Raw genomic sequence first — 25,732 nt, forward strand, 5'->3', positions numbered from 1 at the left:
ACACACACACACACACACACACACACACACACACACACACACACACACACACACACACAGACAGACATGCACATACTATTACTTTTTTTAGGTATATACATAAACACGCAATACAGCCAAATTACTCCACGTCATTTATTTTTGTGGAAAGCCAGTGCAGGCCTGAGCGGCGGTCATATTTTGTACCGCGATGCGGTACATCTAGTTATTAAAATTGTATAGTTATAGTTATTGTAATAGTTATTGTTCTTGGTGTGAATGGGCCTTAATAATATGGTTTGCATGTGACTAAAGTGAAATCACTCACTTCTCATTTGAATTTCTTTCGGTGTCACAGAAAGTGGAGTTACCAGACAGCCCCCGCTCGACCTTTCTTCTGGCCTTCAGTCCAGATAGGTAATAACCCTCTGACTACTCCTTCATAGTCCTCAGTAGTACTGATCTGATAAATAAATAGGCTACTGACTGAAATAAAAACTGACTGATTGATCGGATCTTAGACCACTCAGGCCCCTCATCAGCAAGATAATTAGAGAGGAACTTTTGTTTTTTTTCTCTTCATAGGTCTTTAATGGCCTCCACCCATGTGAACCACAACATTTACATCACAGAGGTTAAGACAGGAAGGTGTGTTCACTCTCTGGTGGGCCACCGCCGGACGCCCTGGTGCCTAACCTTTCACCCTAGCATACCTGGCCTTATTGCTTCTGGCTGCCTGGACGGAGAGGTCCGAATCTGGGACCTGCATGTGAGTCTTCACTTTACCCATATTGAACGATTGTTTTGTCAACACTTTTTTTTTCAGTACATTTGTCACCACAACTTAATTTTGCTCAAATGTTAAAGTATCATGTGATTTTGTTTCAGGGAGGCAGTGAGAGCTGGCTCACAGAGAGTAACTCAGCGATCGCATCCCTTGCTTTCCATCCCACGGCTCAGCTGTTGCTCATTGCCAGCAACAACGAGCTGCATCTATGGGACTGGAGTCGGAAGGAGCCCTTCACTGTGGTGAAGACTGCTAGCGAGACAGAGAGAGTCAGGTTTGATGCGCATTGTAAATGTTATTAATTTGAAGAGATGATTCACGCAGAAATTAAAATTCTGTCATCAATAACTCACCCCCATTTTGTTCCAAGCCCAATTTTTCCAATTTTTAATGAAGCATGAGAGGTTTCTGTCCCTAATTTGAAAGTTCATTGACTCAGCAAAACTTTTATGTTTGAAAAAGATCATAAGAAAATTGTGAAAGAAAATTCCTCTGAAGAGACACAATTGCTTTAAACAGATTTTTTATGCTTTTATTCTCATATAAACATTAAAGACCCCCTGTGGTGAAAATCAAGTTTTAAATGTTGTTTATATGTCTATGTGGTGTTTTTAATATGCTTAAAGTCCCCGTGAACCGGAAGTTGCAAACGACTTTTCTCCAGTGTTATGACGTATTTCCCAGTGAAAAGGAATATTGAACAGAGGGCAGGGTTTTACTCTAGCGCTCCTCCTCTCCATCTCTGCTCATAGCAGACTAACGGTTTGAGGGGAGTGGTTAAGCGTTGCCCAAACCAATTCCTCAAACCTACGTCATCAGAGAAGGTCCTCCAATGCAGAGGGGAGGGGCATTTTCAGATTTTGATTAAAGATTACCATGGTAAAAAAATGTTTTTTTAAATATTTTCTTGCACGGATTAATTGTTCACCACAAGACTAGTAATATGCGCTAACAAAGTAAATAGGGTCAATTTTGATTTCATGGGGACTTTAAAGTACCCCTTATTATGCTATTTTAAAGTTTACTAATTTTGTTTTGGAGGTCTCCTACAACAGGTTTACATGCATCAAAGGTCAAAAAAAAGTTTAAGTTTCTCATGATATACATTGTGCATCACTACATTGTTCCATGATTCTCAAACGACTTGTTGGATGAATCAGTCTCTCAAAATTCCTCCTTTCCGTGAGCTACTCTGCTCTGATTGGCCAGACAGCTCAGTCTGTAGTGATTGGTCTACCGCTTACAGCGCCTGTCAGAAGCTAATGGCCATTACCATAACTGTACTTCAGCTCCAGAGGCCTCCTCAGTCCTTAGCGATTGTGCACACTGTAAAGACAGTAAAGATGACGTCGATTTTACCATATCAATCCGAGCGCGATTCCGACGATGAAACATTGGAAGAACTTATTTAACCCGAACCTCCATCGCAAAGACGACTTGAGCATGGCGTTTCTCAGTGAAACGCTACTCAGTTTGAGGTACAAATGTTAATTCCTCACTATCATAATTAACAAGTGTTTGTCCATCAACAAACCCGTGTGTGTGTATTTCTAATTTATTGCGCTGCACATGCGGGAATTATTAACTGTATTAATAACGGTGCATACGTTAGCCGAGTACTAATGTGAATGACTGATGTAACATTAAAGTTTGCAAAACAAATCTTGTTCCATCCTTTATCATTACTCAAAGTAGTGAGAACGACAGACAATCTGCATTAATAGACACAGTTTTAGGTAATAGTGGCCCACAGCTGATTAGCAGAAGTATTTCAGTAAGAAAGTAATAATGTGAGTTAGCCGGTTACCCGGAGACCACAATATAAAACACAAAACTACATATTTTGAACACCCGGTAGAAAATATATACATCAATAAATAATCTCGACATGTAGAGAGCGATACATAAAACGCATTACCATTCTGATACATCGACTTGTAGACGAACCTGTATTATTCACTTTTCCACTTCTTCTTCAGTTTCTGGTTCAAACATATATGGCTGAATTAAACCAGTATTTCCACTTGCCATTGTGCAGCTTTTACTATAGTAAAGTTGACAGAGTGGATAAGCTATTCTGAGCTGGTGTGAGTGAGTGGAGGTGGGGCTCGTTTGTATATCATGGATCCAGGCTACATTCAGATTACATTCAGGCTATTTTAAGGAATGAAGATTTTTTTTACCGAAAAAAACATTTAAATATGTCATTTTGGTTATCAAAGATGAATTTTAAGGGATAAAATTGACTACAGGGGGACTTTAATCAACACACTTACATATAGAGCACATCAAATATAGTAAACAAAAGATCAAACATGTTTGTTTGATGCACAAAAAACAAGAGGTTTGTTCTTGCTCGTCAAGCAAGCACATTTGAGCTTCCGTTTACCACATCTGATGCACCCTATGAATTTGTTTAGATCAATGTTTGATATACTGTATAAAGAAAAGCCTAAATTAAATCTGTTCATCTTAAAGCGATCATATCTTTTTAGAAGACTTGGAAAAAAATGCTTGATTCATATAGATTACTTTTACAATCTCTTTATGAACTTTTTAAAGTGTCAAGGTTTTGGTGGAATGGGCTTTCAATAGAGAGAAAGAAATCTCAGGTTTCATTAAAAATATCAAGTCAGAAGCGCTTCAAACAACATTAGGGTGAGTACGTGATGACTGAATTTTCAGGTGAACCATCCCTTTAATGTTCAACATTTAGATACAGGCAAATCAGAGTTTACATCTGATGTCAGTGCATCTGATGCTGTTGTGCGGATTCTCTGTGTTTTTTGCAGGTTGGTGAGATTTGATCCATTGGGTCACTATCTTCTAACTGCCATTGTGAACCCTTCAAATCAGCAGGTGATACTTTTTGCTGGAAATGTTTTGACACAAAAAAAATGTTTTGACACAAGATGCTACGAATATTTCTATTCTTAAATTTTTTTTGACTGTAAATGTGCTTGTATTTGTGCATTGCAGAATGATGATGATCCTGAGATTCCAATGGACAGTGTGGAGATGCCTCATCTCCGTCAGCGCTCCTTCCTGCAGTCCCAGCCTGTAAGACGCACACCAATCTTGCACAATTTTTTGCACATCCTCACTTCCCGCAACTCAGTCCCTCAGGCTGGAGGCACTCCTGCTGCTTCCACTGACGAGGCCTCTGATTCGTCTGGGCATTACGGTGTTTTGAGGGATCGTTCCCGGCTGCCATACCATGGTTGCGTTCAGCCACTCGGAGTTGTGTGTTTCTGTAGCCGTTGCTCATCAACGAGGGTTCCGTCTCCGCCTGACGAGGACTCTTCAGACTCCACCTCCCTGGAGGGACAATCACACGCATCCACCTTTTCTTCTGCACGCACAGAGCCACGGATACCACGGTTTCCTGTCGAATCTCGTGCTGCAAATCGGCCCTCAGCATTTAGCTGTGTGTATGGTGGTGGGAGCAACATGCGGAACCTTTCTTCTAGCTCTGGAAGGAGGAGAGTGGCTGGAATGGCACCCATTCCACCCTTCCGGCAGCACCCGCCAGGTAGGGAAGGGGGAGGCCGTTTCCCTGGGGCAGAATGGACAAGCAGTGTGCTTAATGGACGAGGTAGTAGTTTGACTCCACCCAGAACCAGTGCTTCCTCCGTCAGCCTGCATTCTGTCCTGCGACAGCAAGGAACTTCCAGCCAATCACCTGTTTACACCTCTGCTAGTGATGGATGGGGCTTTCCTCATAGCAGTGGCAGCTCATCAGGGACTAGTTCTAGCAGGCACCGCCCACCACAGGAAGAGGGGCACAGCAGCCCTTCTTCCATGCGCAACGTTCTGCAGTGTAACCTTAACCGCTATTTCATGGACTATGAGCAAATGCAGGACTTAGTGCAGCCACTAGAGGGCAGCAGGCAGGAGCAGCAGACTCAGGAAATGCTAAATAACAACATTGACCCAGAGCAACCGGGCCCATCTCATTACCAGCCACTTTACAGCAGCGAAAACCGCTCCCACAGTCACATGAATCGCTGTAGAGTCTGCCACAACCTCTTCACCTATAATCGGGGTACTCAGCGCTGGGAGAGAACCGGTCAGCCGTCATCTGCTGAGAGAAGCGCAGCTTGGCAACCTACTAGTCCTGTCTTTCAAAGCGTAGCCCCAGTCTCTCATTCTGATCATCACCTGCTTGAACGTGCACCAATAGAGCCCAGCCCAGACACCCCAGAGCCTCACATACCCTTTTCCCACAGCACAGCTACCAGTCGGCATGAGGATCAGGCCGTCGGGCTGGTCTACAACCAGGAAACTGGCCAGCTAGAGCGTGTTTACCGGCCATCTGCCACCTCTCGTTCAGAAAACGTATCACAAGAAGCCTTAAACCAGGAAATGCCTGAAGACACACAAGATGATGATTACCTACGCAGGTGAGGCAGTAGAATTGTTTGAATGGGTCAAATCAAACTTTCCTTGATTGTTTGATATGAAAAGGTGTCAATGTACCATGAAATCATATTGTTTCTCATTTTCCACTGCCATTTAATTATTATTTTTTTTTTTTTTTGTAACTAAGCGGCACGAAAGATTAGTTTTGTAGTTCCACAACTTACTGACATCAGACAATGGCCCATAGAAGTGTACTTTTGAATGACTGCAAAGATGTTTAGAAACTTTGCCAGGCCAGTCACAGTGAATTAATTAGGATTTTCTTTTTCTGCTTTCCCACTTGGGTCAGTGGTTCAGACTTTTACTTGCCACTGTGTTCATTGACCCCACTAAAGTTTTTTATTTTTATTTTTTTAATGTGGGATATATATATATATATATATATATATATATATATATATATATATATATATATATATATATATATATATATACTAGTGTTCAAAAGTAATAGTAAAGAAATTTACAATTTTGCAAAAGATTTCTATTTTAAATACATGCTGTTCTTTTGAACTTCTATTCATCAAAGAATCGTGGTGAAATATTAATATCACAGAAATATTAAGCAGCATAACTTTTCAACATTGATAATAGTAAGAAATGTTGTATGCATAAACTGCAAAACATTATAATGATTAAATATGTTCATCAAACTGCTCATTGCAGTGTGGATTGTTTTGTTATCCTGTCATAGCAAAGAGGCTGTTAGCAGTGCAAACTGTATTGGACCTGATAGCAAACCCGAAGTGTGTGTGAGTGCAGCAAAGCACTGTTACTCATAACATCAGCAGTTGAAAATAGTTTGCATGTGAAATGAGTGTGAGGTGCTCTGGTGCACATGGCTTTGAGTTTTCTGTCATGCCAAATTTCATTTTTAACTCCCTTATTCTTCAATAATAGCCTCTGAGCCAAGACACTATTATATAGTGACAGGATCACAAAGCAGTCCGCATTGCGATGCGCCACATAAACTGTTATTAGAGTAAAATGATCAGACACCTTGTTTGGGCTTCAAGGAAAAGTGTCTAACATGTAAATCAGCTTGATCTGACCTTGTGCCCGTCTGTGTGCACTCTATTAGCGCTCACGGCAGAGTGTGCCATCCAGAGCTGGACACATTATTAATGAGGTGCTTATCTGCAAATCAGCACACTCACGCTCACAGACAGCATAGATGAATAAACATTAAAGGGATAGTTCACCCAAAAATTCTGTCATCATTTACTCACCCTCAAGTTGTTTCAAACCTGTTCAAGTTTCTTTCTTCTGTTGAACACAAAATAATATATTTTGAAGAATATTGGTAACCAGACATTTGAAGGAACTATTCTCATTGACTTCTATATTATTTTTTTTTTTCATGCTATGGAAGTCAATGGCTACCGTCAACTGTCTGGTTACCAACATTCTTCAAAATATATTCTTTTGTGTTAAACAGAAGAAAGAAGCTTGAACAGGTTTGGAAAAACTTGAGGGTGAGTAAATGATGACAACTTTTTCGTTTTTGGGTGAACTATCCCTTTAAGAGTTCAGTGAGGTGAAAAAAAATGTCTATTTGCATTTGCTACCAAAATTATAAATCTCACCAGAAAACTAGGACGGCTTTGCATAGAGACAGGCCAGTGCATTTGAATGTCATTGTTTTTCTATTTGACTGTATGTGAATTTCACAAGAGCCTGTTGTGTTCACCAAGCATGTCATAGGTGAAATGCATGGCAGGCTTCTGAGATTGGTTCATTTGGAGCCTTCAAGTCAGAATTTCACTCTGAACTGCTCTGAGACCCTATAACAAATGAAAGTATCTGCAAGACACTGACAGTAACTATAAGTGAGAGAAACATGTTTGTTGTATTGACACTGTTTATATATCTACACAAGCTGCATGAATCTGCCATTTGAGATTTGTGAACTTTCATTTCGCACAAGGCCCTTGAAGTGCTGAAAGTGCTTGAATTTAGTTTTAGAAATGAATCTGAAATATCTTTTGTTGAAAAGTGCTTAAAAGTGCTTTCAATTAACTAAGGCTATGTGTGTACACTACCATTCAAATGTTTAGTTTTTTTTAAAAGAAGTAGCTTAAATAGAGTAAAAACAGCAAGGTTGTGAAATATTATGACAATCTCAAATGTTTTCTATTTGAATATATTTTAAAGTACACTTTATTCCTGTGATTTCAGCAGTCATTCCCCAAGTCTTCTGTGTCACGTGATCTTTCAGAAATCATCAAGAACCGATAGTGCTGCATAATCATTTTGTTGGATTTTTTTTTAATGATTTTTTTTGATGGATTGTTCAAAAGAACAGCATTTATTTAAAATAGAAATATTCTGTAATATTTAAATGTCTAGACTATCGCTTTTGATTCATTTAATGCATAATTGCTAAATAAAAGTATTATTATTTTTTTTAATTTAGAAAAAAGAATTATAAAAAAAAAAATGGCACTAATCCCAAACATTTTGAATGCTTGTGTATACGCTTATCATGCCCAACATGATAATATTGTGTTTATATTTAGATCATTTTTTTTATTTTTTTATTAACTGGTTTAACAAATTCGAGTTATGGGCTGTTAGTGTTTTCATCACGGCTTCTGTCGAAAGAGTTAGTTGCTAGTCTTCAATAAGACTTGGTATACTTTTATTTCATGGTACAGTTTATGATGATATTTTCTGCTTCACCAGTTAAAAAAAATGGTGGATTGTGTTAAGCCCTCTAAAACTGGTCCTGAATAGTTATTTGATTATGATGTTTGTATGAACTATGGGTCAGACTGCTGATGCTGCATGGTGACTAGACACCGCCATTAAGGTAAACAATGATTCACAGACTAGTAGTCAACTCCTTTTCTGGACTGTCACATTCAACTATTTAAAATGAGTAGTCATGCCAACCCAAGGTCACCGGCACACTTGGCTCACTAAGTGTCTTCTAGAGAAGTCTTTCTTTGTTGAGTTCTAAAGTTAAGTTAACGTTCCACTTTTATAAGTTGAAATTTATCATAGCACTTTTGAAAGGAATCTGACCTAAAATGTGGGACAATTTTTGCTGATTTTGCCCCTCAAGGGTTCCTGCAATGCCCGCCACAGTCCATTAGGGGGAAGTAGCTCATCACACCGTGCAAATGTGGTGGTAACTTTGCACATATAGCCTATCTTCAACACTGAGTGGCCAGTGGGCCTTTATTCTGATTATGTACTTGCACTCTAACACACCGACCTTCTCTTCTCATGTTGCTGAACAGCCTGTCCCATGTGCATGGGGGTTTTATGATTTGGTACTGTTTTAAGGCCAAAGCTGTGCAACGAAAAACAGAATCACACTTCACTTATGCAGGAGAGCAAAATAATAATAATAATACTGTCATTTGACGTTCTCCCATGAGTCCCACTCCAGTTCTGTGTTCTGACTCATGGCTTTGAGCATGGTGCAAAGTTTCAGAACGAATTCTCATCACTACCTGCTATAGTGTCATACCTGAAACAAGAGCAACTTGCTCACTGTAAAATAAATAAATTATTATCATTATAATTATCAAATTATTATTAATAAATTAAAATAAATTCTATCATTATTGTATAATTAGTAACAGTTGCCTCTTTACAATAGCATAGACAGAGTAAAATGCTGATATTTAAACCGATACTGTAGAAACATAACTGTAGTACCAAATAATGCTACACGTTTAGTACTTCAGAGGGTTATTTACAATTTAAAAAATACCCTCAGCATTAAAAGAACAGCAAAATTTGGAAATATTTTGCTTGTTTTTAAAGAGGGTTTGCTTCATCTCTGTTAAAATGCAGATCTTGATCTTTAAGAGTGAAAGGGAGCAAACCAGGCAAACTGCGTGAAAAGGAGTCAGAATCGATCCGTTCTGTTTTCGCTGTGAGTCAAAGGGCAGAAGATGGCATTCTAATGAAGAGCCGAGCACACCCACACCAAAAACATTCATGTACACACACATCACACTGACTCATGCTGAATAAAAATGCCCCGCTCGCTACAGAACTGTCAGTCCAGCTTTGTGCCCTGCCAGTCGGAGGCTGCATGTTTTCGTCCGCGGGACATGGTCTCCTCTCTTAATTCCGTTTAGCAAACTCTTAATTGTGTGAGGAATGGTACAAACTCAAACTTAAAAAATGCCCCAATTTAATGGGTTATTAACTGATTTCTAGCCTTGCCTGGCAGAGCGCACATCATTACTTACACATTATATTCATTTAGCCTTCGCATAGCAGTTGGTAATGAGCTTACTAATGTCCTTGTGCAGTTTAATGAGATTTTTAATGATTGTGATGGCGCTTGGTGGGGAGTGTTACTGTAGAAACAGAGTAGTGGAAATTGGACGAAAATGTGTCGTCTTTGTGTGATGTCCTGTCCTGAGGTTCTTTATATGAACAGGAAGGGAAGGTCTTCACAATTCGCAAACACACAAAGCTATATAATTCTGTTTTGTAGGAGGCTGCTGGAGTCATCCATGATGTCTCTTTCCAGATATGACGTCTCTGGATCACGAGAACACCCCATCTACCCCGACCCGGCCAGGTGATTCACTGTGTGTGTGTGTGTGTGTTGTGTAAACTGATTTTCGTGGTCATGCCGGTTGGCCGGTGAGGTCTGGGTAATGAGGAATTGTGTGTGTCACACTGCCGGACAGCAGTGTGGCATTTCAGACCTGCCAGCACCCCAATGTCCCTGTAATTCAAACATGCACACACAGAGCCTGTCAGCATCCTCTGACTCTGTGAGCTAGGCTCATAATAAAGTGAATTCATGGCTAGTGAGTCATTGTTGAGCTCTGGGGAATCAGCTGTGGTCTGGGATCAAGACAGATTGTTAGCACGGACTCCCACTGGCAGGTTCGCACAAACACATGGACTGACGCACACCTCTAACCTGTGAATTACCACAACAGACTCATTTCCCCCAGAGCAGAATGTACCTGGTGTTAGAAGGATAGTCTGACTCCAACACATTCAAAACCACAAGTAATTGGTACTATATGACACTGTTGTTTCCCGGATCTCTCGTATGTCTCCCTGTATATTGGTCTAAAAGACATGATAAACAGTGTGTGTGTGCGCGTTGGTGTGTTTAGGCTCTTTCAGACAGACTGGCAGATTTCCTTGCTCAACTAGTCCAAGACAGAACGAAACTCCAGATGCTCTTCCTGCACAAAAGATTATGGTTTAAGGGCTTCATTTAGCAAGTCGTCCTGCCAAAATGCTAACTAATGTCTCTAGCTGAATTAAATGCAGAATAGATGCAGATTTCTTATCAGCAATTCAATAGATGTTTAAAAACATTTGATTGGTTTGTCGATACTGATGTCTTATGGAAGTAATTTAAATGCCTCTGATTAACCATTGCATGATTGTATACAACAGACACTCTGAGATTGGTTTTGGTTCTGAAGCACTGCAGAAAAACCCATGTTGAAATTTGAAACTTTTGGCAAAATGTCCATTAAACGCATACACACACACACACACACAAAAAACAATATTAAGTCACAGCTAAAGTTCTTTTGTAGATTAATATATATATATATATAGTATATCAGTATAAAAACGGGAGGATGACTTGTTTGATATGTTATCTATCTAGTGAATATCTAACATCATTGTGGTTTCTATCTGTGTTTGTGTGTATGTGTGTGTAGGTTGTCCCCTGCAGCATATTATGCACAACGTATGATCCAGTATTTGTCTCGGCGCGACAGCATTCGGCAGCGCTCTCTCCGTTCCCCCAGCAGACCCCGACCCCTGTCCTCTAATTCCAACAGCCTCTCGCCTGGCCCCGCCCCCAGTGTGGAGAACAACGAAGTTGATTTTGAGGAGTTTGAGTAAGTAAACAGTCACGCAGACACATAAAGCCTGTGCCAAGTAATTGTTCCTCAGTTGTTACCTGCTCTCATCCACTTATAAAAATCTCTATGTATTTATTTTCCTGTATTGTTGCTAGGCAACACAAAAAAATACTCGGGGCAGGCTATGAATGCCAGAATGTTATCACTTGTGCTTTTCAACCGACTTATTGAGCTTGCCAACAATTTGTTTGTTAGGTTGCCTGTGGCGTCTCTTCTTATAGCGTTTGGCATTAGCATTGGCCTTGGCTTGAAATGCACTTTACTACATCCCATCGGAATAAGTCAATGTACTGCTGTCAGCTTACTGCTCTTTTCCTCAACTGCCGGACAACTGTGAAATTATATTTTTAGTTTAGAAGTCAGAAGAATTTTTCTTCTCATCCATTATGTTTTCATTTCAAGTCAAATGATATGTATTGTGCTTTTCAAAATAGATATTGTTTCAAAGTAGGTATACTAAGAATTGTGCCTTCCAAACCACCCAGCGATCAAGCCAAAGGTGACAATGGCAAGGAAAAACTCCCTACGATGTTTAAGTAGATGAGGATCAAACCTTGGGAGTCAAGCTGGGGAAGCCCCCCTCATCTAGCTGCCACATATTTAAACAAATGCACTACTATCCAAATGTTTGGGGTCAGTAAGATTTATATATATATTTTTTCATGTTTATGAAAGTATATTTTTTTCTCTTAAGAAGGCTGCATTTATTTGGTCAAAAGTATAGACAAAACAGTGATATTGTGAAAAATGATTGCAAGTTCAAATAACTTTTCAGTTTGAATATATATATAAAAATAAAAATAAACACCAATGTGTAATGTAATGCAATGCAATGATGGCAGACTATTTCTTTTGATCAATTTCATGCTTCCTTGCCAAGTTAAAGTATTAATTTCTTTCCCAAAAATAGTCTTACTGACCCCAAACTTTTGAACTGTAATGTATACACAAAGCGTACGTAAACAAATTATAATTTTAACGTATGTTATCCAGCCACATAGTATTAACGATGACACTGATTAATTTGTTAAATCTAATGAAGTTCTAATGAAATAGTAGAGTCCAAGGGATATGTAAGTAGGTGGGATCCAGGCTGTGCATGACAGACGCCCGTTATGGCTAACACTGGATACGACTCTGCAAAGGCAGATTGGGCACAAATATGTGGGTTATTTTTGGATTGTTTTTTGGAATATTTTGTGAATCCACTGTTTTTTTCCACAAGCAAATAATGAAATTACATGTCCCTTTCAATCTCATTACCAGCCATTTAAAAACCTGAGCATTACTCTCTTAATCTAGGGGCTCAGTTATGAAGACCAGACTCATATTTTTAATATGAAAATGCTCTTTTAATTTGTTTGCAAAATGCGTTTTTGGAAGTAGCCAGCTAGTCTGTGCTCAGGGCTTTAGTCATTTGTCCTTTTATGGAACCATTAATGCTCCAAAAATGTCTCTCTTTCCCTCTTCCCAACCCCTCCACTAGTGGAATGTCAGTGCTTCTCTCCACTCCAAACCACGCAGCTTTTCTCTCCCTCTCTTTTTTCTTTTTTTGGCACGGATTAGATGCCCTCCTCTGAGCTGATGAATAATTCCACCCGCTGGCTGGAGAGTTCAGCGTTCAGCGCTGCAGTCTGGGACCACAGATCCATATTCATCAGAATATTTATGAAACACATCAGTCTTTCAGTTAGCCTTCATATTAATATTTATGTTTGCCATATTTTTTTTAATAAACTTTTTCTTTTCTTTCAGTTCTTTATCAATCATTCCCACACTTACCTTTGAAGCATACTGATGTTCTCATTTAGCAAAAAAAATATTGCAGAGATGCTTAAAGGGTTAGTTAAATGGAATAGTTCAAAATGAAATTTCTGCCATTAATTACTCACCCTCATGTCGTTCCAAACCCGTAAGACCTTCGTTCATCTTCGGAACACAAATTAAGATATTTTTGATGAAATCCGAGAGGTTTCTGACCCCACATAGGCAGCAACATCATTGCAACTTTCAAGGCTCAGAAAGGTAGTAAAGACATCGTTAATGACACAGTGGTTCAACCTTAATGTTATGAAGCGACATTAAGAATACTTTTTGTGCGCAAAACCCCCCTAAATAACAACGTTATTTTATAAATAACAAACAATAACAAAGGAAGCGCTGCACTGTTTACACTTACACTAAATGCTTGAAATTGTAACTATTTCTTTCACAACAAATACCTGTCTGACTGAATAGTTTGTTTATTAAATGGAGAAATAAAATGTAGCCCTTCAGATAAAGAGTGATTTGCGCTACGCTGTCCAGAGCAAAAGTAGGCGGAGTTTTCATTTTGATTTCCACGCTTGTTTGGATGCCCCGTTTTTATTGGCTGCACAGGTAATCATCACAGAGCGCATTGGCAAAAGTTGAACTATTTTTAACTTTGACCGCGGCATTGAAATAAATGGGTTTCGTAGCGCAGCGCATTCCGCGTCCTGTCTGAAAGGGCAATTAGTGACTGAGAGTACTTGGTGTGATAATGTAATGTTAGTATTGCATGTCAGTTATGGCACGTTCATTTGTGGAATATGCAGTGAACATATCCAAAGGTACAGCACAGTAACTGTAACGTTAACTACCCGCAAATTAAAACCTGTAAAAGTCAGCCCAGTGCATAACAACAATCGTTGATTGCTGAACAGAAATCGTGTCAGATGGAGTGTCATACAAGTAGCCTACTGTAAGGTTGAGGATGGCCTTATGCAATATTTACACTGCTCTATTCCAGTGTCTTGGCAATGAAATTATAATTATAATTTTTTTATGTAGGCTATTTATCAGGCAGGCGCCTGTGCACTGTCAGAGTCTTCTGGGTTAAAATGGAATTACAGGTTGTTGTTGCACTGTCTCAGATTTTGTTCAAACCTTGTCTATATCAAGAATGTGTCCCAAAACCAAGGCCTGTAAAATATTTCTTTTCAAATCCTATGTCTCCATATTTTCAGCCCTTGAAATTACTTCAGTTTTACAGCCTGAAAATCACATTATCTGTGAAGCAATATTTGGACATTAATATAATGAAAAGTATTATTCATAGGCATTATCTACTTAGACAGTGAGACATTTTGAAAAATAAAACTTGTGATTTGCTTAAAATTCTGATCCTTCTGCTATTACGAAACACAATTTTGGCTGTTTATAGCATAGTCTCTTTTAATGTGATAAAAACACAAAATAATAATTTTGACTATGTATTGCTATGTAATTTACGGTGGTGTAAGGTGCTGGAAAAAGCTTTAAAATGGACCTGGAAAGTGCTTGAAAAGTGCTTGAATTTGACCTTGGAATAGGTGTACGAACCCTGTTGTTGAATAAAGTCGGTATTTGGCTAACGCTGGATACTGTACGTTGGCATGACGTTCACGCATGAAATTACTACGATGGTACCTCAACATTTCACTGACACACCGTGAAACATTGAAAAAATAAGACTGAAACCGCTGAAACGTGATGCCTGGAATATGCAAGTTTCAAGATATTTGGCTTACCAAAGAATATTCCAAAGAATGGCTTGCCAGTAGGGTTGCCACTTGCCACCCGTCCCGTAAAATACAGAATCGTCCCTTATTTAAAGGTAAAATGATGCGTCATGGTATGCGATTTGTCCCGTATATTTTACATAGACCCATTCATTTGCGGGTGATTGCATGTTAGTGTCTTTGTTTCCATTGCAACAGAGTCTAGTGAACATGCACCGTAAACGGGCGTAATGCACGGATTTTTAAAACCACGTCAAGCTCACGTCCTCTCCAGATATGAAAAAAAGGTATCAATGGGACTGTCCAGTTACTAATGATGAACGTAAGATGAACTGCACAGTTTCATTTAGCTGGCAATCTCCATACACGCTCAAAACCTGGGCGTTACTTTTCAAACAGATCTGTTGTGTTGAAAAAAACGTAGGAAATAATCCAAGTCCAGGCACTCAGTAGATACAAAAAGTAATACAAAACACTTTATTAGAGGGCTAAAAAATGTAAAAAACACCAACGCGTATCGGCCCACTGGCCTTCATCAGGGTGTCAGTGACAAACAAACAGGAGCAGTACTTATACAGTAATTCATTTCAGGTGTGCCACTCTGGCACCTGTACCACAGCTCTTTAGCCACTAGAGGCAAAAGTTAGGTTCATACAAGTAACAGGCAAAATACAAAAAAAAAAAAAAAAAAATCTCTTAGTGGAAAAAACAACACTTCAAGTATCTAATATTCTCCACACAATATATAGGATCAATAATTGTGAATAGGCTACAGTTACCTCTCATAACTCTAGTGTCATAGACAAGATGATTCAAAACAGCTTTGACCAGAAATGGGTTCTACATTTGACGACAACAAACTGTACCTATAGAGGCACAAAAATCACAAAAAAGGTGAGAGATCAAAATCCTCATTAAGACCTGGATGTTTGGTGGCCCTCAGAGAGTAGATCCAGTATGTCTCCCTTTGTTTGAGACGTCTAATTATGTCCCCACCCCTGGCATCAAGGCGAATAGCCTCAATGCCCACTACTCTTAAGGTCAAATCCTTCCCATGATTAGCGTCCATATAATGTTTAGCCATTGGATAATTGATATTACCAGTCCGGATGGCATACCGATGTTCAGCTACTCTGTCTCTTAATCTCCTTTTGGTGAGGCCTATGTAAAAACAACCACAGGGACATTCCAAACGATAGACAACATGGGTAGTATTGCAATTTATAAAGCTGTTAACAGTGTAAGTCTTGTTATTAAAAACATCAACAAACGTATCAGTTTTAGTCATATTCTCACAATAATTACAATTAGCACAAGGAAAGTTTCCCTTTGGTTGACGCAGCCAACATTCACGTTTAGGAGCAGGGAGGTAACTCTTTACTAATTTATCTTTAATTGTGGGGGCCCTCTTGAAGCTAATCCCAGGGGGTTCTGTGAATATTTCCCGTAAAGTCGGGTCACATTCAATAATGCTCCAGTTTTTCCTTATAATGTGTTTGATCTGAACAGCCTCGATCTGTTGTGTGGTCAGAAGTTGCTTTTATCAGTTAAAGAATATTGCGAAAATTAAGGCATTTTTATCACCCAGAGACATGGAGTCTGTGATACATGCTTTTATTTCATCAAGATTAGACTACTGTAATGTACTATACTTTGGTGTCTCACAGTCCCTTTTGTCATGTCTTCAACTAGTTCAAAATGCTGCTGCAAGATTGTTAACAGGAACGAGGAAAAGCGAACATATTTCGCCAGTATTGTTCTCTCTCCATTGGCTTCCAGTTAAACATCGTATTGAGTTCAAAACACTTTTGTTAGCTTATAAGGGATTGCATGGACTGGCTCCTCCATACATCTCTGATCTCCTTTCATCCCACCATAATGCTTTTAGAAAACTTAAGTCAACTAGGAGTACAGCTGACTGTTCCAAGGACACGTTTAAAATTGAAAGGAGATTGTGCCTTTTCAGTGGCCGCTCCACAGCTTTGGAACAATCTGCCATCTTACATAAAGACTGCACCAACATACATTGATTTTAAATCTTTGCTTAAAACCCACTTCTTTACTGTTGCTTATGGTCATAATTGGGCCTAGTGGCATAAATTGTAGTGTATTGTTTATTTGTGTGTTTTTATGTTTACTCATTAAGGATACCTGTTTACACTTTGTACAGCACTTTGGCCAACAGCTAAACGTGCTCTATAAATAAATATGACTGACTGACTGATTTGCTCACGCGGTGCGGTGGACTTCTGACTTAAAGCAGTATACCGTGACAGACAAATCCGTGCTTTTAAAGGTATAGGCCTATTGTTTTTTTGTTTTTGTTTTTAAATTTGGATAATCTCTTAATATAATATTCCATTCATTGTCAGAGCTTGGTAGACAGGTAACTATTATATTTGTAGATGTTATTAGACAGATCATAATTAATGTTATTTATTAATTTATCCTTTATAAATATTAATCATATGCATAAATAGTTTTTAAAAGTAATACATTATTTAAATAAAATTGGGACAAATAATTATATAATAATGTAGTGGTAATTTAAGTAGTAAATCAATTAAAAATTAAAAATATTATCCCATCCCTGCAGAATTGTCAAAAACATGATTACTGGTTCAGATTGACTGCTTAAGGCACACCAACATATAATGAGTTATGTAGAAATAAATCAAATCAAATGTAAAATAATAATATGTGTTCTGTTGCAAGTTCACATACTTGTTTTCATGTTTTCTCGTGGTTTATTGTTGAGCTGTCAAGTTATCATGTTGACATAATCAGTTCCAAGACCTTAACACATTTTTTATTTTATTTAATATTTTATTTGATTATTATCATAATTTTTTTAAAGGATGTACTGAATATTCTTCAGTTTTACGCAGAACATAAATACGACAAATAGAATATTAGATCTCTGTCATATGGCCAAAAATAAATGATATAAATAAAAGCTTTTTTGCATAGTTGTTTGACAGATGAAAGCTGTAACAATGTATCTTACAAGGTAACACAATGTAACCTTGCTCTCACTTGAAATGTGTCCCCACATTAAGTCCTTGAATTTGAGGGTATTGGACCTGGAAAGGCCTTGAAAGGTCTTTGAATTTGAAAAGGTGTGGGAACCCTGTATTAAGCAAGTTATGATTGATTCGGTGATAATTATTATTGTTGCTGACCAGTTTGTGTGTGTGTGTGTGTGTGTGTGTGTGTGTGTGTGTGTGTGTGTGTGTGTACAGGGATAATGGAAGACATAGGCCTCCTCGTAACGCACGCATGTCTGCCCCCTCCCTCGGTCGCTTTGTGCCCAGGTAGGAACACTTTTAGCCTGTTTACACCAAATGCACCAGAAACACATTCTAACTCTGTTCCAAAACCTAGTGAGCTGCCTCTCTGCCTACTGCCTCCACAGGCACCTTCCATCTGAGAGTGTGTTGTGTGTTATACAAATAGCACTCCGCAGGCAAATTGCACGAGACTTGACTGATTGATTTTAAAACTACAGTAGTTATGTGAGAGAAATTACAGAATACTTTAATAATAATAGAAATAAACATTATAAATATACACTACCATTCAAAAGTTTGGGGGTCAGTAAGGTTTTATAAAGTTATTGAAAGAAGTGTTTTATGATAAAAAAAATCCTGGCTATATTGTTTTACTGAGTTTGTCAGAGTGCATTATGAGTTTGTCTTCTCAGTGAAATATGCGTGTAATGCTGATGAATGTATTATACAGCCTCAAAACTATTAAATCTTGGCTTCACATGTCCAATCGTTCTCGCTCACACTGCCTCTGTTTCACTCCATCTCTCCCAGGCGGTTCCTTTTGCCGGAGTTTTTGCCGTATGCTGGAATCTTCCATGAAAGAGGGCAGCCAGGCCTGGCAACACACTCATCTGTCAATAGGGTCCTCGCAGGTACGTTTGCCCTCTAAAGCTTTAGTTTTCTAATATTAGATGGGATGGTACTCACTGAAGGCTTTGTCAGGGATGAAACTTCCCAAAAATGTTTGAATAATGTCATGAGTCAGGTCAATGACGAGTGCTAATTCGCCCACTCACCCTGCTATTTTGGCTATGAGGGCTCTCAGCGGGGCTCTTTAACAGTAGTTGTATTAGCTTAGACTTCTGCATTAAAGGGGTAGTTCAACTGAAAATAAAATATGCTGTCATCTGTTCACTTTCATATCGCCCCAAATATGTATAATTAGCACAAAGAGCTTCAGATGACATATAATACTTGAGTCGTATGAACTACTTTTTGGGGGAGTGTTTGCACTTTTTTAGAGCTTGTCGCTTGGAAATGAGTAGGCTACTAAACAACTTCAGATGAACCAATTGTCATTTTCGAGTAAACTATCCCTTTAGTATTAGCCATATATAGCTGCAGTGACATCAGCAATGTGTTAGCTACGGAAATTTTGTTTCAACTACAGTGTTATTCTTGTTTTTTTTCCCCACCATACAAAACCTTTCAGAACAAACACACATCCTGGCTTCTTCACTTGATTGCAAATATCTATGGTTTTGTATTTCTCAAAATAAGTCCCATGTGCCCTACCTCTTAAACCAAACCTACTGTCAACACACTCCAAAGCAACTTTCTAACAACCTTAGTCTTGAAATATACATCTCGATACACCTGTATGCCCTCATCACAGGGTTATTTAAAAATATTTCTTGAAGCCAGCTGCATCGGATGTGCTGCTGAACATCTTTCATACATTAAGTCAACAACTTCCAGAAGTGCGGAAGAGCCAAACAGATGTTGTGAATGAATAGTAAATTACTAGACATGTACTATGGAGGCAGAAAAAAATTAGGAAACAACAAGCACAGTTCTTATTTTCAGGGCCAACATTAAAAAAAATTATCAGCAATTGTTTGAGTGCTTGTGAGGGTGGATGTCCCATACTTCACATACCCCTTTTCCACCAAAAAAGAACTGGTTCGGAACTGGTGCTGGTTCAAAGTTGGTTCAACTTGCGAACCTTCTCAGAACCTGTTTGTTTTTCCACTGACTATAGAGAGCCCAGCAAACGAAGTCATTACGTCACTGTGTATGTTGCCATAGTCTTAGCTTTCCCAGAAACGCTTGCGCCAACTTCAAGCATAACAATTACAATGGCAGACTACATCGTCTTTCTGCAAATGTTTCTCCTGCTTTGCAATCCTATATTGGGGTCAGAAGAACACATTTGTGCTGCTCGTCTGGATTACTACATAGACTGAGGTTTTCGAGAAGAAGTAACCAATACAATAACCCCGCCCCCAGCCCCGACGTAAGCATGACGTGGTAAAATAATGGTTCTAGTCCAGCAAAGAGTTGGTGTCGCTTTGGAACCAATTTTCCTGGCCGAGAACCGGTTCTTTGGCTGTCGAAACACAAAGAACTGGTTCACGAGTAGGCACCGGTTCCGAACCGGCACCAGCACTGCCTTGGTGGAAAAGGGGTAACAGATCCCACTCCCCACATATCCTGCACCAATTCAAAACAATGCAAATATCCACAGAACTGTTTCTCGCTTTTGCATACCAGCATTCTCTCTCTCCCACACCGAGAGGCATCTTCAGCCCACACTAATTGCAGTGTGTCATACGAGGTTCAGAAATGCCCCTCTCCAAACCCTCTCCAGCTCACACAGAAAACAGCATCATGACTTCACTTTACACAGCATCAATCGTTCTGTCCCTCTCCTCTCCTCTCCTCTCCTCTCCTCTCCTCTCCTCTCCTCTCCTCTCCTCTCCTCTCCTCTCCTCTCCTCTCCTCTCCTCTCCTCTCCTCTCCTCTCCTCTCCTCTCCTCTCCTCTCCTCTCCTCTCCTCTCCTCTCCTCTCCTCTCCTCTCCTCTCCTCTCCTCTCCTCTCCTCTCCTCTCCTCTCCTCTCGTCTCGTCTCCTCTGCTCTCCTCTCCTCTCCTCTCCTCTCCTCTCTCAGCTGTGATTTTAAAAAGTTCATGTCAATGTTGGAACAGTTATTATGGTCATCTGACAGATTTTTTCTGTGGCATGATGAATAATGTGCATAAATTAACCGTCAATTATTGTTAAATCTGTACTTTATCTAGTTTTTACTAATTGTTAAGTGCACTGCGGGTGAACTAATCATATTGAATTTCTTAGTTTTTAAATAGAGAATTACTTTACCCAGCATCCAATAATCACTCTAGGGATTAAAGTTCTGTAATAGGGGTTGTTTTGTGGACTCCTATTATATTGTGTTGCAAAGGGTAGTTGCATAGCCACGAGCTATGATTGGCCCTTGTTCTAAGATGAGAGGGGAGGACGGTTACTGTGAACTCCAGGGCAAATATCCAAACTGATGGCAATTACCAGTACACATTCCCCCTCCTTCAAGCATTCTCCTCCTCTAACTGCTCTTAGACAACTTTATACAAGCCCCACATCACAGAGCGCACGCACACACACATACACACACATGCACATTTAGACACAATTTTTCACATACTCAGGATTTCTCTCTCACTCTTTCTGCTATTGCTGTGTACTTATTTTTCTACCCTAAGATCAAGGCTCTTCAATTACTTTCTTTTGAGAGCCAGATTATCCAAATGGAAATTTTAGGGGAGGGACAACATTTTTCAAAGTAATTATTAGATTATAGCACTTTCATTTCAAGTCTAGTCATGTTATTATCAAAAACAAAACTAAACACTAAATACTAATACTGCAAAGTATATGTGTACTGTTTGTTTGTGTGTGGGTATGTGTAATATATATATTTATATGTATATGTGTATGTATATATATATATATGTATATATATGTATGTATATTATGTATATATGTGTATGTATATGTATGTCTATATGCATATACTCTCTCTCTCTCTCTCTCTCTCTCTATATATATATATATATATATATATATATATATATATATATATAAAATATCTATTATAATTATATATATTATTATTATTTTACATACATATGTACAGTACACAACCGGGTAAAGAAAACATAATTTAATAATGGTCAAGCTTGAAAATGACTCACAGCCATATACAGAACCAAACATAGGATGTATGCAGGTTCAGTGACGTTTCCCGCTACTTTTTACGAGCGCTATACTCAACATGAACAAATAAACTACAACAATTTAATGCTCAATGTCAAAAGTAAGACTGTAGTGAGACTTGATCAAATATGTGTGCTTGGGGAGTAGCTGTACTATGGCTATAGGATGTGCTCCAAATATGGCCTGGTGATTGTTGGCTACTGAATGTTTTTGATTTCATCACAGCTTTGTACAGAGAGCACTCTCATGTGTCAGGCAGCTCTGTCTTTATTTAAATCAACCAAAGGGCTGTATTTGGCCCACGGGCTACTTGGTTGACCAACCCCTTTTCTGATTCTTCAGTTCTTTCTCGTCTGCCTACTAGAGAGTATATTTGTTTTCACTGAAAATTTTTGAGTTTTAGTGGTCACCCGATGGATGTGCAGCTTCAAACTACCCAACTACATTAAGGGCTCTAACTTGCACCCAGCGCAATTGACTTTGTACACCGACGCATGCATCATTCCTATTTTGCACCCGACGCACAGCGGACTTTTCCCTCCACAGACACACATTGGTAAATTAGGGAATTAACTTGTGTTAATTAAAGAGGAGGCGTGTTCCGGCGCAAACGTTCCCTGGTGCTATTTTGCAGTTTCAGAAAACAATTCCACCACAGACCAGGAAAAACCTACTGTAAAGTCAGTGACGCGTTATTCAGAAGCTATTTTAAGGGCGCATGCTTGGCCATAATGTAGTGTGCACAACGCGCATACACTTCGCTTCTCTCATCTGCACAGATGCATCAATTCCCATTTTTGCAAACCATACATAATTACAAGGAAAAATATTACCACATCAGGGAAATCATTGTGGTGTCCATGAAGATGTGAAATCTATAGGCATAAATCTAGCTTACACATTTACCCAAATTATTCAGGCTAATTGTAGTAATGGCGGATCAAACCTGTTTGACCAATAGTTGCAAGACATTCCGCCATTAATAGCAATCCGCCATGGAACAAGCGTGCCTGCTTTTAAAGGGAATGTGAGATGAAGCTCTGATTGGTTTATTGCACGTTACGCCCAAACCACACCTGTGAGTAATGTAGCTACTTCAGACCAACCCGTTTTAGATTTGCGTCGGGCGCAAGAGTCATTTATCCCGCCGGTATAATAGCAACAGCTATCAGATTGTTAAAATAGGGCCCTAAAACTATATTTCTCATAGAAACCAGAAAAAGAAACTATGTTTTGAGCTTTGCCTTAAAGGTTTAGTTTACCCAAAAATGTTGTCATCATTTTCTCACCCTGATGTCATTCCAAACCCGTAAGACTTTTGTTCATCTTTGAAACAGATAGATTTAAAGATCTTTTTTTATTGTGAATAAAAGTTATTAGATTAAATTAAATCTGTTCATCATATAAAGCGATTGTGTTTCTTAAGAAAATTTGGACTAAACCAATCAATTCATATGGATTTATGAACCCTTTATGAACTTTTTTAAGCGTCAAAGTGGTAGTTGCGTGGACTGTCTGTCAATGGAAGGAAAGAAATCTCTCTGATTTCATCAAAAATATCTTAATTTGTGTTCCAAAGATAAATGGAAGTCTTACTGGTTTGGAACGACATGAAGGTGAGTAATTGATGACAGCATTTTCATTTTTGGGTGAACTAACTCTTTAAAGTCCATAAATATTTGTGCGTTTGTTTATGTCAAGTTAAGTGTATTTGTATAGTGCTTTTCACAATACATATAATTTTAAAGCAGCTTTCCAGAAAGTCACAATTCTGGTTAAATTGAGAATCACGATTTTTGTTTTGTTTCAAACAGTGAGCATTATTACCCCACGATTCTGAACAGACAACTAAACAAAATAACATGCATTTTAAAAACCTGTTTGATTGAATGATTTAATTACTCTCATAATAAATAATTCACTTGTTTAATTACTGGATGAATCAGTGTTTTTGAATTAATTTCTTGAATGAATGATTCAATGACAAATAGATTTTTATAACTTGTCACTACCTACTGGTGTAACGATGTAATCTTTATGTGAAGTGCCAAGTTACTTTCAAAAGGTGATTTGCTCTATTTCGATCACTACAGTAGACATCAGTGTTTATATCTGATATAAATATATATAGTTTATATCTATATATATATTTATATAAACTTTTATCCCAAAATCACAGAAATAATGAAACTGTTTTGTTGAAAAGACTGTTTGTGAAGCTGTTTCACACCTACAATGTTAGACATTTCAAGGTTTTTTTACAGTAACTTACTGGCAAAACTGTTTTACATTCTTACAGTAACTACATGGTACTGTAATTGTGTAATACAATGCATTACTGTAAAAACCAAGCTAATCAGTACACTACTGTAATTATTTTTATTTTTACTAAATATAAATAAGATTTCATAATTTTGATATAGAATTAATTTTATCCTACATAAGTACTACTGACATACAAATCAATTAGACAAAATTATTACAAAATACCATTTTTGTATTTAAAACATTTCATATATATCACAAAATAAACAGTCTGCCAATGCCGGAAATGATGTGTTAAATTTGTACACATTAATGGGTAAGTTTAGGGACAACGTTTTTTGTGTTAATTTTAAATCATTCATTGTATTAATGATTTTAACAAAGTAAATATGTCAGAAAGGTTAGCACAAAGATGTGTAAACGTGTTAAATTAACACATTATGTGCTTTCCTTCACTGCACACATTGTTAAAAAACATAAAATCCTAAACAAAACATGGCTAAATGAATGTAGAGTCATTGGTTGTTTAGCTTATACAATTATTATAATGAAATATCAACCCTTACATTCATAAAACTGCAGAATATAAATACATTTTAAGCAGTAAAAAAGGAAATGTCCAACACAGGACAAAACACAGTTCTTTTCACAATACATGACACATAACCCCACCTTCAAAATAATTCCACTTATTTAAAAAAAAAATTTGGATTCATGTACACTGGTGGCCAAAAGAAGTATTTAAGTGTCTTAGTGTTTTAGAAAGAAGTCTCTTTGATGCTCAAGAAACATTTCTTATCATTATCAATGTCTGACTGTCTACTCCATCTTTTCCACAGCATAGGAGTAAAAGTCATCATCAAAATAATCTTTAAAAAGCAAACACAATGTTTTTTGTCCACCTTTGCGAATAAATTAACTTCTCCAAAGATTGGTTCCTGTTCAGAACTTGACTGACAACATCAGAATGTTCCCTGGTCTGTATGCGTGTCCACAAACACAAATTTACTCAGTCCTTGAGAGAGAAGGAGAGAGGGAGAGAGAGAGAGAGAGAGATTTTTAACCTCCATTTTTTATTATTATTTCTACTATAACTTAAGAATATATATTTGTAACGACGAACGGCGCAATCCAACAAAAGACAGTCAGAACCCAGTGATATTACACTGGATGCTCCGGTGCGACACAACAATTCCCAGACAGTGTGTAGTAATAGTGTGATAGTGATGCCCCATTATATTTCTAACGTACGGTACTCCGAGTCCAAGCGCTCGCGCTATTTCTGACAAGGGACAAACAGGTTTGCATTTTGCATTTTGCATTAATGGTCCGGTCACTTCAATGTGTCCAGTATAGACAGCCTCTGGCTGTTATAGCGTTGTAGACACGTGGTGTAAGGCAAAAATTAGGAAATAAAAAGCACAATGGAATGGTTCCAGAGAGGCCGTTACGTCAAATACAGTAGTATACAGCAAATTTAAAAAATACAGTAAGTCTCTGTATGTGGTGTTAGACGTCACAGAAAATTCCCATGGTGCAATGGGAATCACAGTTATTTACTGTAAAGAGAAATAGCAGTATAATACTGGGTGATTATTATTGCGATTATTATTTTCCCAAATAACGGAAGTGACCACGACGTCCGGTTTAGCGGTAGCATAAGCCGTCAGGCAAGTGTTTTTTAAGTAAACTCCTAATGTACTTACAAACTTTTGCCTCGTTTTATGAGTACAGAACCTATTTGTACTATTGTAGAAGTTTGGTACCATTCCGGGCATTATTAGTGGGGTAATTTACGAGATGCAACCGTGGATCCGTTAGCGCCTGCACTAAGCCATTCGG

At 38.3% G+C, this 25,732-nt stretch overlaps 1 protein-coding gene across 4 annotated transcripts in view; it reads left to right on the plus strand.

Moving 5' to 3' along the window:
• The window catches only part of LOC308687290 (activating molecule in BECN1-regulated autophagy protein 1A-like), a gene marked incomplete at both ends in the record, with an annotated part of 163,578 nt that overhangs the window by 12,968 nt on the left and 124,878 nt on the right, over window positions 1–25,732 (plus strand). For 3 of the 4 annotated variants that reach the window (XM_081359699.1, XM_081359701.1, XM_081359700.1), the window contains 9 exons: window positions 338–396; window positions 565–748; window positions 868–1,040; window positions 3,559–3,625; window positions 3,746–5,169; window positions 9,651–9,737; window positions 10,855–11,037; window positions 17,825–17,896; window positions 18,404–18,504. In XM_081359699.1, coding sequence (XP_081215825.1) covers window positions 338–396; window positions 565–748; window positions 868–1,040; window positions 3,559–3,625; window positions 3,746–5,169; window positions 9,651–9,737; window positions 10,855–11,037; window positions 17,825–17,896; window positions 18,404–18,504 — 2,350 coding nt within the window. The remainder of the gene's footprint in view (window positions 1–337; window positions 397–564; window positions 749–867; window positions 1,041–3,558; window positions 3,626–3,745; window positions 5,170–9,650; window positions 9,738–10,854; window positions 11,038–17,824; window positions 17,897–18,403; window positions 18,505–25,732) is intronic. The other variant, XM_081359702.1, reaches the window with a different exon arrangement.

Source organism: Scardinius erythrophthalmus (genome assembly GCF_964197995.2).
Source record: "Scardinius erythrophthalmus genome assembly, chromosome: 2".
Classification (NCBI taxonomy): domain Eukaryota; kingdom Metazoa; phylum Chordata; class Actinopteri; order Cypriniformes; family Leuciscidae; genus Scardinius; species Scardinius erythrophthalmus.